This window comes from Lissotriton vulgaris, chromosome 3_1 (genome assembly GCF_964263255.1).
Source record: "Lissotriton vulgaris chromosome 3_1, aLisVul1.2, whole genome shotgun sequence".
Taxonomy (NCBI): domain Eukaryota; kingdom Metazoa; phylum Chordata; class Amphibia; order Caudata; family Salamandridae; genus Lissotriton; species Lissotriton vulgaris.
The window spans coordinates 1,025,001-1,045,000 of NC_141689.1; the positions used below are offsets into that span (position 1 = coordinate 1,025,001).

Genomic DNA, 20,000 nt, shown 5'->3' on the forward strand with positions numbered 1-20,000 from the left:
CCCTTGTGTGGTTCTCACTCCATGTTGTATCACATGTATGAGTATTACTTCATGTATGTATCACAGGTGATTAATATTCCATGTATGTATCTATATCTGCTTACAATTCCATACGTGAATATAACACCATATAAGTGCGTCAGCTCTCCATGGGGGAGATGTACAAAGATTTTGTGCTGTGTTTGTGTCACAAAAGTGATGCAAATTGGCACAAAATCGTTTTTTCCCAATAGACTTGGAAATAACGGAAAAGTATAGCACTGCTTGGCATTACTTTGCGTCAAGGGGTGTACCAAGGGTGGTGCTTCGGCATTCGATGCAACCACCCTAGGTTTCTCACGCTAAACCCAATTTACTAAATATAGGGGGAGATTTACGAAGATTTTGCGCTGTGTTATGACGCAAATCAGCACAAAATCATTCTTCCCAATTTACTTTCTGGCGCTAACCTTGTGCAGTGCTGGAAATAATGGAAAAGGAGGGTGAAGCAGTTGCTTTGCCACATGGGACGGGTACCAAGGGTGGTGCATGGGCGTTTCCATGCACCCATCCAAGGTTTCCCACGCTAAATTTAGGGGTATATTTAGAAGAATTGTCTCTAACCAATTTTTGGGTTGGTAAGCAGCAATTTTCTTAACGCTGTCTTTTGCCTAAAACTATCACCCTGTTAGCGACGTACTTACAATACATCGCTACATGGTGATAGTATCAGCTAGCCGCAGTTAAAACTGGTACTGACACTAGTGTCAAGCTGATAACAAATTTGACGTTAGCAAGAGAAGTGACGAAAGGCCAATTAGCGACAAAAAAATCTACTTTAGTCAGCCCAACGTCACTTTTCAGCCTCTAGAGGCACAAATAGCCTATAAATCCACCACCAATGAAAAAAATAAAATAAAAACAATGGAATGTAGAATGGAGCAGCCAGGGCCAAGTTCAGCACAGGTTAACAACCCCCTGAACCCGTGAACAGCTAGTATGACCAGCCAGAGTCCCAGGGGAAGAGAAAATGCAGAGTCAGGGCCTCATTATTGTAAAAAGGTGCATCGCCATTCTTGTGACACCATGGCAGCCGATGCATGGAAGCGCGGACAGGCTAAAGGGCCCGGAGGCCTCGCTGGGCCTTTGTCTGAGACCCAGAGTGGGAGGTGGCGATACTGCGGAGTCGCTGTGGCCTGATGGTGGAGGCGGGTCACATCGGGCCAAAGCCTGTGGGCCATGGAGGCAGACATTGAGGCGCCCTTACCTGGTGACCAAGTCTGGCATGTCACATGGAGACACATTGATGGCCTATGTGAGACAACCACCTGGTGCTGCTTGGAGCCGTGATCGGTAGAGGCGCTCCTGCACACCGACATAGGACGTCTGCATCGCATAACACGTGCCACCACCAACCTGGGCGCACAGAAGAGATTCCCAATGGTGGGCTCTGCCGCTATTCCTCACAGGCCAGAGGATTAGCGCCTTGAGACCCTCATGGGTGAGTAGCGCGCTTTATAAACCCCCTAATTGACTGATTGATCGATTGATTGATTGATTGATTTGGTGCTGTCTGGTGCTGTGGAGGGTGAGGCCTCTTAGCTGCGCTGAACGTGTGTGGCCGGAGCGCTGAAACCTCAAGCCTAAGGCGGCCCTGTTGCACCACCTTAATCGGGAGATTCCTCAGCAGAGTTGGCGGTGGCTGCTGTACCCAGGCTTGTGAAATCTCGCCTGGCTGAGGCTCCTGCCGGCTGATTCCCGGGTTCGGAGAGAGTGCAGCAGATTGAGCCCGATGTCCAGGTGAGGAGAAGGTGGGACGCGGAGCGCAGGAGCCCCAGGGGTCAAGTCGGGCCCAGGTTTACTGCCTGTGGGTCGCGCACACTGTGCCCTGAGCAATCCCTGCGCTGCGGCTGACCTGCATCGCCGAGGGCACTGCACAAGACAGGTGGGGTCTCCACTAACTGGCTCTGGTCTCTGGTATCAGCAGTTGGTGGTGGCGGGGTCCAGGGGCACCAGGTTCAGTTCAGGCCCAGGCCCTTACGCGCTCTGCTTGATCTGCCGTCACTCCCAGGGGCACTGGGGAACACGGACTCTGGTTGCCACTGCTAGATTGGAGGAGGTGAGTGGTGCTGCCTTTCTCATCCCCCGGTAGTGAGCTCTTGGGTGTCCGGGGGATTTCCATTGGTGCAGCCCGAATGAAGATTCCTGGCTAGCATACACCTGACTGGAGAAGAGTGACCAGCTGGCCGCACTGCCCTGCATGCCATACAGAGTGCCTGGCGTCTGGCGTGACAATGGCCTGCCTGCCGATGGGGGGGGGTGTCGTTGACATTTGTCTGCTCCTCCATGTCGGTGAACTGAGCGGCGGGGGGTCGCTGGCCACAGGCAGAGGTGACAGTGGACCACCTGGTCTCCAAACTAGACTCTGTACTCACAGCGGGTACCTCCAACAAACAAATGGGCACTTCCTTTGAGAGCCACATTGACAAAGTCACAGTTGACTTCACTCTGGAGCGCGCGGATCATCACAAGCTGACTTACAAGGTACACAACATTGAGCCAGAGCTGACCAAAGTCCCCCCGAGTATCATGAGTGCATGGTTGGAGGTGCAGCAGCTAATGGCCTGAGTGAAGTCACTGGCAAGAACTGCATAGGATGCGGACGGCCGCTCCCAGCATAACAACTTGAGTGTTTTGGGTCTGCCTGAGGGAGCAGAAGGGCCTGATGCAGTGCCGTTTACTGAGACATGGTTACGTGACCTACTGCCAGCAGCTGCATTCTCCCCATTCTTTGTTGTGGAGCGGGCCCATCGACTGCTGGTGAGCCACACGCTGCCGCGGACAGGACCTAGACCCTTTCTCTTCCACCTCCTACAGGGATTATGACTCTGTCCCGAGGGAGGTATGGAAGCTGGGGGAGGTAAAAGTGGATAATGCCAAAATAATTTACCTCCCTGACTACGCCACGGGGTACAGAGGCAGAGGGGCTCGTCTCTAGTTGTTAAGCAATGCCTCCGAGAGTTGGGCATCAAATACTCCCTCCTCGACCCATAAAGGCTGTGAGTGATCTCAGATGTTGACACGCAAATCATTGACGCCACTGAACAGGTCTGGACCTGGCTGCAATCTACTGGTCACCAGGTGCTACTGACAGGGAGTGAAGGGTCTGCGCAACAAGCTGTCATTCATGGAGCCAGTCATACTGAGAGGTGTAGGAGGAGCAGGCATCCCCGGCACAACTACAAGCCACCCCCATCTGAAGCAGGTTATACAAGAGAGGCGGAAGGCGCTGCATGTGGCGGCAGCGATGCGCAATTGCACTCAGAGACAGGATCCTGATACTTCCGCTGAACGCTCCACCAGTGACGTGGGCTCCACTGCGACATGGTCATCTGGTGTGGAGTCCGTGCGGCCCCAGATGTAACTCCTCAGATATCAGATGATATTATTTAAGGTTGACTGGTTGTGCGCCTCTCCTTCTTCCACAGTTACAGACAGTTCCGGAGAGTCTCTAGATTTCTGTGGTTCCTGGTCTCCAGCTTCCTGTTGTTGAAGCTCGGGTGTACAGATGTCAGCACTTAGAGGGGATCAGGTCCAGTTGTCACCCAAAGGGAACAGAGCAGTTGTTTAGGTGAACGATGCATGTCAGGGGTGGTGGTGGTCGTCTCCTTAATGCTCAGAGCTGCAATGGCAGAGGGTCTATAGAGCCGTTGAGCTTGCCAAGGATGATTTATGGGCGTTCTTCTATTATCCCTCATAGCGGCACTCTTGCAGCGCTGTGACATCACTTGTTTGATCTTGCGGTGGGGCAATGTACCACAGCATGTTTACAAGGCCACTTAAAGCCAATTAACGTGGCTTTTCTTGCACTTGTAAACATGTGCTCCTTTCATGCATTAAACAGTGTTCAAAGGGCATTCAATGGGTGTTGCTGTGAGCGTTCCCAAGCCAAACCAATGGAATCTGAAGCATTCCCAGGTTTACGAATAGCCGTAAACCTTCGGAATGCGACAGAATCGAACACCACCCAGAGGGTGGCGTTTGGGAAGAGCTACAAGGATAAATGTCTTCATTTCTCCTCTCTTTTCACTTTTTCAATGTGTGTAGTTTACTGCAGTACAGAGAGAAAGAGGAAATACCCTGGACTGATAGGTTTTGTGCATGTTAGGTCTCCCCTCTTGCACAACATAAACCAACTCGGTGCCACAGTCACCCTTGCACCATGGCGCAATGGTGCCTGCATTGGCACATGGCAGCCACTGAGCGCCAACGTAAAGGGAAAAGACAGGGGGGCTATTTCATGAGCCCCTTCCAACAGTTTAACAATGTTGGTGCATCAGATTCTGGATGTACTTGCAGCGTGAATTTTGCACCACGTCTTGCCGTATTAACAAAGAGATGCATCTAGGCATATGCGTGACCTTGTAAAGCCCTGTGCCACATTATACCTGGGCCAGGTATGATGCATGCAGGGTAGGTGTTCCCACGCAACAAAGACGCATAGGAGTGGCTCAGGGAAATGTCCCTAGAGTCTGTCGTTGAGACAGACAGACTCCAGGGACAGACCCCAGGGAAATTTCACTGCGGCAATGGAAGGATGCCACTGTGTCCAAACCTTACGCCTGCCTCAGGATGGGTGTATGGGTGCTGCAGTGCCAGAGTTGTGTCATGCTTGCCTTTAGCGCCGACAGATACGTCAAGATTCCAGACATGGAGCGTTGTACCGTAAATACAGCGCAGCCTTGGTGTCACAAGGAGGGCACAGTGAAACTGTACACTAGCTGTTTTAGCGCAGCGATGCAATAGTTTTCATGAATGGGGCTCAGGAATGCGCCCTATCTTGTTGATGGGGTGCATCCCTGACCTTTTTTTTCGGTGCTGGGCCGCACAGAAATATTCCTTGCAGCACTGTCCAACCCCCAAACATCTTATACGTGGGTCTATGTTTTTGCACCTATTTTAAGAACAGGTTTATTCTGGCCCTTAAAAACTGCCTCTCATTGGACTTCTGGGATTTCCTTGTAAATGGCTCGTTGTGCGTTTAGCATCAGTTTTTTTTCACGGGAATGCCTTCCTTGCATCTCATTTTCGTTAAGTCCCGCTAACAGAAGTGGCGATCTTGAAAATTCATGTTACACTGGAGTTAGCGGCAATAAAAAAAGCTGCTGTAACAGCAAAAAATTGACGCATGGGCTTCGTTAAGTTTGTGTAAATAGGCCTCTCAATTTACTGTATACAGTGGATTGGGTTAAGCGTGAGCATGCACACATTTCTCCTTCCTTTTCTGACTTAGCATGTGTGCTGAACTTTACAGCACACAGACAAAGTGGGACAATGGTTACAGTGAGACTGTGCACAGTGTTTTGTGCTGGAGGTTCCTTCGCTCCAGAACCTATTCTGGACTCAGGAGACTCCCTTACACCAGTGTTTAATTTGTAAAATAATAAGGGCCGGGGCTCTGGTCAGGGGGCCATTGCAGCTTGCGCCACCCAGAGCCAGCACATCTACTATCTTCATACACCAAGTGTGACGATTCAGACTAGTCTAGGCCCCCCACAGCTACAAGAATGGCTTGTGCCACAGGTACTTGTGCTGATCTCCAAATGAGGCAGTCTGCCACATGGCGGCGCTGTTTGTATGAGTGCCAGTCGTGACAATTAAGTGCTGGTGCTGAGCACCGGAAACCACCAACTCAAATTAAGCACTGCCTTACACCATGGCGCAAAGGTGTCTCCGTGAAGCACGGAAACTTATATCAGCGCAGGCACTAATGAAAGGAGCGGAGAGTGCCTTATTTTCTCCTCCTCTTCTTATCACGTACATCTGCCCGATGTCTGTATTTATTGTTGTGCTGTGCTCCGCTGTGTGAAAGGGCGAAGGCAGTACCAAGGTATGGCGCTGTTGCAGCTCGCGGTGCCAGTGCTTCAAACATTGTGTGATGTGAGGCACGTTGCGGTCCGCAGGGTCCGGCGCTCCGAACACAGCGTGATGTGAGACGCGTTGCAGTCCGCGGGGTCCAGCGCTCCAAACAGCGTGATGTGAGGCGCGTTGCGGTCCGCAGGGTCCGGCGCTCCGAACACTGTGTGATGGCAGGCGCTGCTGCGCTCGACAGTGCCGGTGCTCCGAACACTGCGTGATGTCAGGCGCCGCTGCGGTCGACGGTGCTGGCGCTCCGAGCACTGCGTGATGTCAGGTGCCGCTGCGGTCGACGGTGCTGGAGCTCCGAGCACTGCGTGATGTCAGGCGCCGCTGCGGTCGACGGTGCTGGCGCTCCGAGCACTGCATGATGTCAGGTGCCGCTGCGGTCGACGGTGCTGGCGCTCCGAGCACTGCGTGATGTCAGGCGCCGCTGCGGTCGACGGTGCTGGCGCTCCGAGCACTGCATGATGTCAGGTGCCGCTGCAGTCGATGGTGCTGGCGCTCCGAGCACTGCGTGATGTCAGGCTCTGCTGCGGTCGACGGTGCTGGCGCTCCGAGCACTGCGTGATGTCAGGCGCCGCTGCAGTCAATGGTGCTGGCGCTCCGAACACTGCATGATGTCAGGCATCATTGCGGTCCGCAGGGTCCGGCGCTCCGAACACTGCATGATGTCAGGCATCGTTGCGGTCCGCAGGGTCTGGCGCTCCGAACACTGCATGATGTCAGGCGCCGCTGCAGTCCGCGGGGTCTGGTGCTCCGAACACTGCATGATGTCAGGCACCGCTGCAGTCTGCGGGGTCCAGTGCTCCGAACACCGCGTGATGTCAGGCGCGGTGCATCTATGGCGGATCCTGTACCTTACGCACACGACGGACCTGTAAAAGAACCCCCCATCAATACGCCTTTTTTTCAGCTTTGAGGTATCCTACCCTCTCTTGACGTGATAAATTAGCGCGGCATCCTTTGGTAGTCCTGTGTTCCGAAGCATACGTGACATCCTAAGCAGAACCCCATATGGACACGCTGCTTAGCATTATTAAGGGCATCAAACCCTGTTGCTATATCTGTCTATGTTAAAGAGATTTTTGGGATCCACCGTTGCTGAGGCCGTTGCTATTTGTATCCATGTGGAATTTTAAGAGTTTTTATTGCCTAAAACATTCATTATTTCTACTACACTTGGAAGATCGCTTTCCTTCTATGAGGAGATTGTCTAGGAATTAGTATACCATTCATCTGCTTTGGTGGTCCGTACCCCTCCATGAGTGTGTCTCCACTGCTACCAGAAAAGAACTTCAGTTTCAGCGCAATAGACGGTGACCTGATGAAGGCTATAACACCGAAACACCGAATCGTCTCTTGTCTCTGTTTGTTTGTGTTGTTTTTTAATATGAAAGATATTTTTTGTACATATGAATGTTCAAATGAATATTATCTTTAGATATCTTCTCTTAAGTATCATGTACACTATGTGGATGAAATAGAAATACAAAACAAAGTAACAATCGAAAACATCACTTATGAATGAAATGAAATGAATCTTAAATACGTTTGTGACACTTTTGGTCAATGGTTGAAAAGTTCTGTTAAACATATGGGGTGTTACATATTACTATTAGACCTAGATTTACGTATTTCAAATATTTGACTGACTTAGCTAAAGACCTTTCCTTAAAGTGCTCTCTTCCCTATGTATAGCGAGTCGATTAGATATATAGGGGTCCCCTTGTTTTCAAATTAAGGTGCCGCCGCGCTCCGAACACCGCGTGATTCAGGCGGGATACGAGGCTGAGTGGAAAAGAACGCTTCTCCTCACCGGTACCCCTGCCTCAAGGACGCACACACACCTGGTGCATAGCTTGCTGAGCCAAAGTTAGCAGATAAGGCTTTGAATCTCATGACCCATGGTACGCACCCTTGACGCAAAGTAGCACAAAGAAGCGTATAGCGCTACTTTGCATTAGTTTAGGGTTAAAGACCAGCTCCAATCTCCTCCTTCCGTTACTGTTGGTGACACTGCACCAGCGCAGGGGTGTGTGTTTATCAGGCCAGGGGTGCTTTGTAGGAGCCACAAAGACACAAAAATGAGGCCCAATGTAAATTTTCTTGGCCAAGTTCCTCAAGCAAAGTTCAAAAGCCTGTGACTAGAGTGAAGGGAGCTGAGCTCAAGCGGTGCTGCTAGGGCTGACCCCAGGGACAGACCCCAGGGACAGACCCCAGGGACATACCCCAGGGGCAGAATTCAGGGGCAGACCCCAGGGACAGACTCCAGGGACAGACCCCAGGGACAGACCCCAGGGGCAGACCCCAGGGGCAGACCCCAGGGACAGACCCCAGGGACAGACCCCAGGGGTAGACCCCAGGGACAGACCCCAGGGGCAGACCCCAGGGACAGACTCCAGGGGCAGACCCCAGGGACAGACCCCAGGGGCAGACTCCAGGGGCAGACCCCAGGGACAGAATTTAGGGGCAGATCCCAGGGACAGACTCCAGGGACAGACCCCAGGGACAGAATTCAGGGGCAGACCCCAAGGACAGACTCCAGGGACAGACCCCAGGGACAGACTCCAGAGACAGACTCCAGGGACAGACCCCAGGGACAGACCCCAGGGGCAGACCCCAGGGACAGACTCCAGGGACAGACCCCAGGGACAGACCCCAGGGGCAGACCCCAGGGACAGACCCCAGGGGCAGACCCCAGGGACAGACTCCAGGGGCAGATCCCAGGGACAGAACCCAGGGGCAGACCCCAGGGACAGACCCCAGGGGCAGACCCCAGCGACTGACTCCAGGGGCAGACTCCAGGGACATACCCCAGGGACAGACTCCAATGACAGACACCAGGGACAGACACCAGGGACAGACCCCAGGGACAGACCCCAGGGGCAGACCCCAGGGACAGACTCCAGGGACAGACTCCAGGGTTAGACCCCAGGGACAGACTCCAGGGACAAACTCCAGGGACAGACCCCAGGGACAGACCCCAGGGGCAGACCCCAGGGACAGACTCCAGGGACAGACCCCAGGGGCAGACCCCAGGGGCAGACCCCAGGGGCGGACCCCAGGGACAGACTCCAGGGGCAGACCCCAGGGACAGACCCCAGGGGCAGACCCCAGGGACAGACCCCAGGGACAGTCTCCAGGGGCAGACTCCAAGGACAGGCCCCAGGGACAGACTCCAGGGACAGACCCCAGGGACAGACTCCAACGACAGACTCTAGGGACAGACCCCAGGGACAGACTCTAGGGACAGACCCCAGGGACAGACCCCAGGGGCAGACTCTAGGGACAGACCCCAGGGACAGACTCCAGAGACAGACTCCAGGGACAGACTCCAGGGACAGACTCCAGGGACAGACTCTAGGGGCAGACCCCAGGGGCAGACTCCAGAGACAGACCTAGTGACAGACCCCAGGGACAGACTCCAGAGACAGACCTAGGGACAGACCCCAGGGACTGACTCCAGAGACAGACCCAAGGGACAGACCCCAGGGACAGACCCCAGGGACAGACTCCAGGGGTAGACTCAAGGGACAGACCCCAGGGACAGACCATGGGGCAGACCCCAGGGGCAGACACCAGGGCAGACCCCAGGGACAGACTCCAGGGGCAGACCCCAGGGACAGACCCCAGGGGCAGACCCCAGGGACAGACTCCAGGGACAGACTCCAGGGACAGACCCCAGGGACAGACTCCAACGAGAGACTCCAGGGACAGACCCCAGGGGCAGACCCCAGGGGCAGACCCCAGGGACAGACTCCAGGGGCGGACCCCAGGGACAGACCCCAGGGGCAGACCCCAGGGGCAGACCCCAGGGACAGACTCCAGGGGCAGACTCCAGGGACAGACCCCAGGGACAGACTCCAGGGACAGACTCTAGGGACAGACCCCAGGGACAGACTCCATGGACAGACCCCAGGGACGGACCCCAGGGACAGACTCCAACGACAGACTCTAGGGACAGACCCCAGGGACAGACTCTAGGGACAGACCCCAGGGACAGACTCTAAGGACAGACTCTAGGGACAGACCCCAAGGACAGACTCCAGAGACAGACTTCAGGGACAGACTCCAGGGACAGACTCCAGGGACAGACTCTATGGACAGACCCCAAGGGCAGACCCCAGAGACAGACCTAGGGACAGACCCCAGGGACAAACTCCAGAGACAGACCTAGGGTCAGACCCCAGGGGCAGTCTCCAGAGACAGACTCCAGGGACAGACTCAAGGGAGAGACCCCGGGGGCAAATTCCAACGACAGACTCTAGGGACAGACTCCAGGGACAGACCCCAGGGACAGACTCAAGGGACAGACCCCAGGGACAGACCCCAGGGGCAGACCCCAGGGGCAGGCACCAGGGCAGACTCCAGGGACAGACTCCAGAGGCAGACTCAAGGGACAGACCCTAGGGGCAGACCCCAGGGGCAGACCCCAAGGGCAGACTCCAGGGGCAGACCCCAGGGACAGACTCCAGGGACAGACTCAAGGGACATACCCCAGGGACAGACCCCAGAGTCAGACCACAGGGGCAGACTCCAGGGGCAGACCCCAGGGACAGACCCCAGGGGCAGACTCCAGGGGCAGACCCCAGGGGCAGACCCCAGGGACAGACTCCAGGGACAGACTCCAGGGACAGACCTCAGGGACAGACTCCAGGGACAGACCCCAGGGACAGACTCCAACGACAGACTCTAGGGACAGACCCCAGGGACAGACTCTAGGGACAGACCCCAGGGACAGACTCTAGGGACAGACCCCAGGGACAGACTCCAGAGACAGACTCCAGGGACAGACTCCAGGGACAGACTCCAGGGACAGACTCTAGGGGCAGACCCCAGGGGCAGACTCCAGAGACAGACCTAGTGACAGACCCCAGGGACAGACTCCAGAGACAGACCTAGGGACAGACCCCAGGGACAGACTCCAGAGACAGACCCGAGGGACAGACCCCAGGGGCAGACTCTAGGGACAGACCCCAGGGACAGACTCCAGAGACAGACTCCAGGGACAGACTCCAGGGACAGACTCCAGGGACAGACTCTAGGGGCAGACCCGAGGGGCAGACTCCAGAGACAGACCTAGTGACAGACCCCAGGGACAGACTCCAGAGACAGACCTAGGGACAGACCCCAGGGACAGACTCCAGAGACAGACCCAAGGGACAGACTCCAGGGGCAGACACCAGGGCAGACCCCAGGGACAGACTCCAGGGGCAGACCCCAGGGACAGACCCCAGGGGCAGACCCCGGGGACAGACTCCAGGGGCAGACTCCAGGGACAGACCCCAGGGACAGACTCCAACGACAGACTCCAGGGACAGACCCCAGGGGCAGACCCCAGGGGCAGACTCAAGGGACAGACCCCAGGGACAGACCCCAGGGGCAGACCCCAGGGGCAGACACCAGGGCAGACCCCAGGGACAGACTCCAGGGGCAGACCCCAGGGACAGACCCCAGGGGCAGACCCCAGGGACAGACTCCAGGGGCAGACTCCAGGGACAGACCCCAGGGACAGACTCCAACGACAGACTCCAGGGACAGACCCCAGGGGCAGACCCCAGGGACAGACTTCAGGGGCAGACCCCAGGGACAGACCCCAGGGGCAGACCCCAGGGACAGACCCCAGGGACAGACTCCAGGGGCAGACTCCAGGGACAGACTCCAGGGACAGACTCTAGGGACAGACCCCAGGGACAGACTCCATGGACAGACCCCAGGGACGGACCCCAGGGACAGACTCCAACGACAGACTCTAGGGACAGACCCCAGGGACAGACTCTAGGGACTGACCCCAGGGACAGACTCTAGGGACAGACTCTAGGGACAGACCCCAAGGACAGACTCCAGAGACAGACTCCAGGGACAGACTCCAGGGACAGACTCCAGGGACAGACTCCAGGGACAGACTCTACGGACAGACCCCAAGGGCAGACTCCAGAGACAGACCTAGGGAAAGACCCCAGGGACAAACTCCAGAGACAGACCTAGGGTCAGACCCCAGGGGCAGTCTCCAAAGACAGACTCCAGAGACAGACTCCAGGGACAGACTCCAGGGACAGACTCCAGGGACAGACTCTAGGGGCAGACCCGAGGGGCAGACTCCAGAGACAGACCTAGTGACAGACCCCAGGGACAGACTCCAGAGACAGACCTAGGGACAGACCCCAGGGACAGACTCCAGAGACAGACCCAAGGGACAGACTCCAGGGGCAGACACCAGGGCAGACCCCAGGGACAGACTCCAGGGGCAGACCCCAGGGACAGACCCCAGGGGCAGACCCCAGGGACAGACTCCAGGGGCAGACTCCAGGGACAGACCCCAGGGACAGACTCCAACGACAGACTCCAGGGACAGACCCCAGGGGCAGACCCCAGGGGCAGACTCAAGGGACAGACCCCAGGGACAGACCCCAGGGGCAGACCCCAGGGGCAGACACCAGGGCAGACCCCAGGGACAGACTCCAGGGGCAGACCCCAGGGACAGACCCCAGGGGCAGACCCCAGGGACAGACTCCAGGGGCAGACTCCAGGGACAGACCCCAGGGACAGACTCCAACGACAGACTCCAGGGACAGACCCCAGGGGCAGACCCCAGGGACAGACTTCAGGGGCAGACCCCAGGGACAGACCCCAGGGGCAGACCCCAGGGACAGACCCCAGGGACAGACTCCAGGGGCAGACTCCAGGGACAGACTCCAGGGACAGACTCTAGGGACAGACCCCAGGGACAGACTCCATGGACAGACCCCAGGGACGGACCCCAGGGACAGACTCCAACGACAGACTCTAGGGACAGACCCCAGGGACAGACTCTAGGGACTGACCCCAGGGACAGACTCTAGGGACAGACTCTAGGGACAGACCCCAAGGACAGACTCCAGAGACAGACTCCAGGGACAGACTCCAGGGACAGACTCCAGGGACAGACTCCAGGGACAGACTCTACGGACAGACCCCAAGGGCAGACTCCAGAGACAGACCTAGGGAAAGACCCCAGGGACAAACTCCAGAGACAGACCTAGGGTCAGACCCCAGGGGCAGTCTCCAAAGACAGACTCCAGGGACAGACTCAAGGGAGAGACCCCGGGGGCAAACTCCAACGACAGACTCTAGGGACAGACTCCAGGGACAGACCCCAGGGACAGACTCAAGGGACAGACCCCAGGGAAAGACCCCAGGGGCAGACCCCAGGGGCAGGCACCAGGGAGACTCCAGGGACAGACTCCAGAGGCAGACTCAAGGGACAGACCCCAGGGGCAGACCCCAGGGGCAGACCCCAAGGGCAGACTCCAGGGGCAGACCCCAGGGACAGACTCCAGGGACAGACTCAAGGGACAGACCCCAGGGACAGACCCCAGAGTCAGACCACAGGGGCAGACTCCAGGGGCAGACTCCAGGGGCAGACCCCAGGGACAGACCCCAGGGGCAGACTCCAGGGGCAGACCCCAGGGGCAGACCCCAGGGACAGACTCCAGGGACAGACTCCAGGGACAGACCCCAGGGACAGACTCCAGGGACAGACCCCAGGGACAGACTCCAACGACAGACTCTAGGGACAGACCCCAGGGACAGACTCTAGGGACAGACCCCAGGGACAGACCCCAGGGACAGACCCCAGGGGCAGACCCCAGGAGCAGACCCCAGGGACAGACTCTATGGACAGACCCCAGGGACAGACTCCAGAGACAGACTCCAGGGACAGACTCCAGGGACAGACTCCAGGGACAGACTCTAGGGACAGACCACAGGGGCAGACTCCAGAGACAGACCTAGGAACAGACCCCAGGGACAGACTCCAGAGACAGACCTAGTGACAGACCCCAGGGACAGACTCCAGAGACAGACTCCAGGGACAGACTCCAAGGACAGACCCCAGGGACAGACTCCAGGGGCAGACTCCAGGGGCAGACTCCAGAGACAGACTCGAGGGACAGACTCAAGGGAGAGACCCCAGGGGCAAACTCCAACGACAGACTCTAGGGACTGACTCCAGGGACAGACCCCAGGGACAGACTCAAGGGACAGACCCCAGGGACAGACCCCAGGGCAGACCCCAGGGGCAGACACCAGGGCAGACTCCAGGGACAGACTCCAGAGGCAGACTCCAGGGACAGACTCAAGGGACAGACCCCAGGGACAGACCCCAGGGACAGACCTCAGGGGCAGGCCCTTGGACAGACTCCAGGGGCAGACCTCAGGGGCAGGCCCTTGGACAGACTCCAGGGACAGACCTCAGGGACAGACCCCAGGGGCAGACTCGAGGGACAGACTCCAGGGACAGACCCCAGGGAGTGACCCCAGGGACAGACCCCAGGGATAGACTCCAGGGGCAGACCTCAGGGACAGACCCCTTGGACAGACTCCAGGGACAGACCTCAGGGACAGACCCCAGGGGCATACTCCAGGGACAGACTCCAGGGACAACCCCAGGGACAGACCCCAGGGACAGACCCCAGGGACAGACTCCAGGGACAGACCCCAGGGACAGACTCCAGGGACAGACTCCAGGGGCAGACCTCAGGGGCAGACTCCAAAGACAGACCCCAGGGACAGACCCCAGGGACAGACCCCAGGGACAGACCCCAGGGACAGACTCCAGGGACAGACACCAGGGGCAGACCCCTTGGACAGATTCCAAGGACAGACTCTAGAGGAAGACCCAAGGGACAGACCCCAGGGGCAGACTCCAGGGACAGACTCCAGGGACAGACCCCAGGAACAGACCCCAGGGACAGACTCCAGGGACAGACTCCAGGGGCAGACCCCAGGGGGTAGACTCCAGGGACAGACCTCAGGGACAGACCCCAGGGGCAGTCTCCAGGGACAGACTCCAGGGACAGACTCCAGGGGCAGACCTCAGGGGCAGACTCCAAAGACAGACCCCAGGGACAGACACCAGAGACAGACTCCAGGGGCAGACCCCAGGGACAGACTCCAAGGACAGACTCCAGGGGCAGACCCCTTGGACAAATTCAAGGACAGACTCTAGAGGAAGACCCAAGGGACAGACCCCAGGGGCAGACTCCAGGGACAGACTCCAGGGACAGACCCCAGGGACAGACCCCAGAGACAGACTCCAGGGACAGACTCCAGGGGCAGACCCCAGGGGGTAGACTCCAGGTACAGACCTCAGGGACATACCCCAGGGGCAGTCTCCAGGGACAGACTCCAGGGACAGACTCCAGGGGCAGACTCCAGGGACAGACCCCAGGGACAGACCCCAGGGACAGACTCCAGGGACAGACCCCAGTGACAGACCCCAGGGACAGACTCAAGGGACAGACCCCAGGGACAGACCCCAGGGACAGACCCCAGGGACAGACCCCAGGGACAGACTCCAGGGACAGACTCCAGGGGCAGACCCCAGGGGGTAGACTCCAGGTACAGACCTCAGGGACAGACCCCAGGGGCAGTCTCCAGGGACAGACTCCAGGGACAGACTCCAGGGGCAGACTCCAGGGACAGACCCCAGGGACAGACTCCAGGGACAGACTCCAGGGACAGACCCCAGTGACAGACCCCAGGGACAGACTCAAGGGACAGACCCCAGGGACAGACCTCAGGGACAGACCCCAGGGGCCGACTCCAGGGGCAGACCTCAGGGGCAGACTCCAAAGACAGACACCAGGGACAGACTCCAGGGAGGGGGTGCCATCCACTGGGGCTGCTCCGAGCTCACTGCACTGCTCTTGTTCTAGTCATACATGTTCATGACTTGCACACATGTAAAGACGACAGAGCACTGATCACTTTTGCACTCACATTGCTAATAAATGTCAGACTCCGCCCCACGGGTCTGTGCCTGACCTGTACACCCCTCCCCCTCTGTAGTGCGGGGGTGCTGTGCATGTGACACACATGTAATTCCCAGCTGTACATGTGACTGACACCTGACTCTCATCTCTGTCCCCAGGGGGCAACTCTCCGGACGAAGACGGGGTTGCAGGTAAGATTATTTTCTATTTGTAAAGTACAACGATGTAATGCAAGGTATGTAATGCACAGGTGTGACTCAGCACAGTGTGTAATGCACAGGTGTGCCTCAGCACAGTATGTAATGCACAGGTGAGACTCTGCAGTGTGTAATGCACAGGTGTGACTCAGCACAGTGTGTAATGCACAGGTGTGACTCAGTGCAGTGTGTAATGAACAGGTGTGACTGCACAGTGTGTAATGCACAGGTGTGACTCTGCACCTTGTGTAATGCACAGGTGTGACTCTGCACCTTGTGTAATGCACAGGTGTGACTCAGCACAGTATGTAATGCACAGGTGAGACTCTGCAGTGTGTAATGCACAGGTGTGACTTAGCACAGTGTGTAATGCACAGGTGTGACTCTGCAGTGTGTAATGCACAGGTGTGCCTCAGCACAGTATGTAATGCACAGGTGAGACTCTGCAGTGTGTAATGCACAGGTGTGACTTAGCACAGTGTGTAATGCACAGGTGTGACTCTGCAGTGTGTAATGCACAGGTGTGACTCAGCACAGTGTGTAATGCACAGGTGTGACTCTGCAGTGTGTAATGCACAGGTGTGACTTAGCACAGTGTGTAATGCACAGGTGTGACTCTGCAGTGTGTAATGCACAGGTGTGACTCAGCACAGTGTGTAATGCACAGGTGAGACTCTGCAGTGTGTAATGCACAGGTGTGACTTAGCACAGTGTGTAATGCACAGGTGTGACTCTGCAGTGTGTAATGCACAGGTGTGACTCAGCACAGTGTGTAATGCACAGGTGTGACTCTGCAGTGTGTAATGCACAGGTGTGCCTCAGCACAGTATGTAATGCACAGGTGAGACTCTGCAGTGTGTAATGCACAGGTGTGACTTAGCACAGTGTGTAATGCACAGGTGTGACTCTGCAGTGTGTAATGCACAGGTGTGACTCAGCACAGTATGTAATGCACAGGTGTGACTTAGCACAGTGTGTAATGCACAGGTGTGACTCTGCAGTGTGTAATGCACAGGTGTGACTCTGCAGTGTGTAATGCACAAGTGTGACTTAGCACAGTGTGTAATGCACAGGTGTGACTCTGCAGTGTGTAATGCACAGGTGTGACTCAGCACAGTATGTAATGCACAGGTGAGACTCTGCAGTGTGTAATGCACAGGTGTGACTTAGCACAGTGTGTAATGCACAGGTGTGACTCTGCAGTGTGTAATGCACAGGTGTGCCTCAGCACAGTATGTAATGCACAGGTGAGACTCTGCAGTGTGTAATGCACAGGTGTGACTTAGCACAGTGTGTAATGCACAGGTGTGACTCTGCAGTGTGTAATGCACAGGTGTGACTCAGCACAGTGTGTAATGCACAGGTGTGACTCTGCAGTGTGTAATGCACAGGTGTGACTCAGCACAGTGTGTAATGCACAGGTGTGACTCAGCACAGTATGTAATGCACAGGTGTGACTCAGCACAGTATGTAATGCACAGGTGTGACTCTGCACCTTGTGTAATGCACAGGTTTGACTGCACAGTGTGTAATGCACAGGTGTGCCTCAGCACAGTATGTAATGCACAGGTGTGACTCTGCAGTGTGTAATGCACAGGTGTGACTCAGCACAGTGTGTAATGCACAGGTGTGACTCAGTGCAGTGTGTAATGCACAGGTGTGACTCAGCACAGTGTGTAATGCACAGGTGTGACTCTGCAGTGTGTAATGCACAGGTGTGACTCTGCAGTGTGTAATGCACAGGTGTGACTGTGCAGTGTGTTATCCACAGGTGTGACTGTGCAGTGTGTAATGCACAGGTTTGACTCTGCGCCTTGTGCAATGCACAGGTGTGACTGCGCAGTGTGTAATGCACTGGTGTGACTCTGCAGTGTGTAATGCACAGGTGTGACTCTGCAGTGTGTAATGCACAGGTGTGACTCTGCAGTGTGTAATGCACTGGTGTGACTGCACAGTGTGTAATGCACAGGTGTGACTCTGCAGTGTGTAATGCACAGGTGTGACTCTGCAGTGTGTAATGCACAGGTGTGACTCTGCAGTGTGTAATGCACAGGTGTGACTGCACAGTGTGTAATGCACAGGTTTGACTCTGCAGTGTGTAATGCACAGGTGTGACTCTGCAGTGTGTAATGCACAGGTGTGACTGTGCAGTGTGTAATGCACAGGTGTGACTCTGCAGTGTGTAATGCACAGGTGTGACTCTGCAGTGTGTAATGCACAGGTGTGACTGTGCAGTGTGTTATCCACAGGTGTGACTGTGCAGTGTGTAATGCACAGGTGTGACTCTGCAGTGTGTAATGCACAGGTGTGACTGTGCAGTGTGTAATGCACAGGTTTGACTGCACAGTGTGTAATGCACAGGTGTGACTGCACAGTGTGTAATGCACAGGTGTGACTCTGCAGTGTGTAATGCACTGGTGTGACTCTGCAGTGTGTAATGCACAGGTGTGACTCTGCAGTGTGTAATGCACAGGTGTGACTCAGCACAGTGTGTAATGCACAGGTGTGACTTAGCACAGTGTGTAATGCACAGGTGTGACTCTGCAGTGTGTAATGCACAGGTGTGACTCAGCACAGTATGTAATGCACAGGTGAGACTCTGCAGTGTGTAATGCACAGGTGTGACTTAGCACAGTGTGTAATGCACAGGTGTGACTCTGCAGTGTGTAATGCACAGGTGTGCCTCAGCACAGTATGTAATGCACAGGTGAGACTCTGCAGTGTGTAATGCACAGGTGTGACTTAGCACAGTGTGTAATGCACAGGTGTGACTCTGCAGTGTGTAATGCACAGGTGTGACTCAGCACAGTGTGTAATGCACAGGTGTGACTCTGCAGTGTGTAATGCACAGGTGTGACTCAGCACAGTGTGTAATGCACAGGTGTGACTCAGCACAGTATGTAATGCACAGGTGTGACTCAGCACAGTATGTAATGCACAGGTGTGACTCTGCACCTTGTGTAATGCACAGGTTTGACTGCACAGTGTGTAATGCACAGGTGTGCCTCAGCACAGTATGTAATGCACAGGTGTGACTCTGCAGTGTGTAATGCACAGGTGTGACTCAGCACAGTGTGTAATGCACAGGTGTGACTCAGTGCAGTGTGTAATGCACAGGTGTGACTCAGCACAGTGTGTAATGCACAGGTGTGACTCTGCAGTGTGTAATGCACAGGTGTGACTCAGCACAGTGTGTAATGCACAGGTGTGACTCTGCAGTATGTAATGCACAGGTGTGACTCAGCACAGTATGTAATGCACAAGTGTGACTCTGCAGTGTGTAATGCACAGGTGTGACTGCGCAGTGTGTAATGCACAGGTGTGACTCTGCAGTGTGTAATGCACAGGTGTGACTCAGCACAGTATGTAATGCACAGGTGTGACTCTGCAGTGTGTAATGCACAGGTGTGACTCTGCAGTGTGTAATGCACAGGTGTGACTCTGCAGTGTGTAATGCACAGGTGTGACTCTGCAGTGTGTAATGCACAGGTGTGACTCTGCAGTGTGTAATGCACAGGTGTGACTCTGCAGTGTGTAATGCACAGGTGTGACTCTGCAGTGTGTAATGCACAGGTGTGACTCTGCAGTGTGTAATGCACAGGTGTGACTGTGCAGTGTGTTATCCACAGGTGTGACTGCGCAGTGTGTAATGCACAGGTGTGACTCTGCAGTGTGTAATGCACAGGTGTGACTCAGCACAGTGTGTAATGCACAGGTGTGACTCAGCACAGTATGTAATGCACAGGTGTGACTCTGCAGTGTGTAATGCACAGGTGTGACTCTGCAGTGTGTAATGCACAGGTGTGACTCTGCGCCTTGTGCAATGCACAGGTGTGACTGCGCAGTGTGTAATGCACTGGTGTGACTCTGCAGTGTGTAATGCACAGGTGTGACTCTGCAGTGTGTAATGCACAGGTGTGACTCTGCAGTGTGTAATGCACTGGTGTGACTGCACAGTGTGTAATGCACAGGTGTGACTCTGCAGTGTGTAATGCACAGGTGTGACTCTGCAGTGTGTAATGCACAGGTGTGACTCTGCAGTGTGTAATGCACAGGTGTGACTGCACAGTGTGTAATGCACAGGTTTGACTCTGCAGTGTGTAATGCACAGGTGTGACTCTGCAGTGTGTAATGCACAGGTGTGACTGTG

At 55.8% G+C, this 20,000-nt stretch overlaps 1 protein-coding gene across 1 annotated transcript in view; it reads left to right on the forward strand.

The window, feature by feature from the left end:
• The window catches only part of LOC147725789 (E3 ubiquitin-protein ligase TRIM39-like), a 75,657-nt gene that overhangs the window by 3,534 nt on the left and 52,123 nt on the right, over nt 1-20,000 (forward strand). The window contains exon 3 of the mRNA XM_086962784.1: nt 15,812-15,844. Coding sequence (XP_086818910.1) covers nt 15,812-15,844 — 33 coding nt within the window. The remainder of the gene's footprint in view (nt 1-15,811; nt 15,845-20,000) is intronic.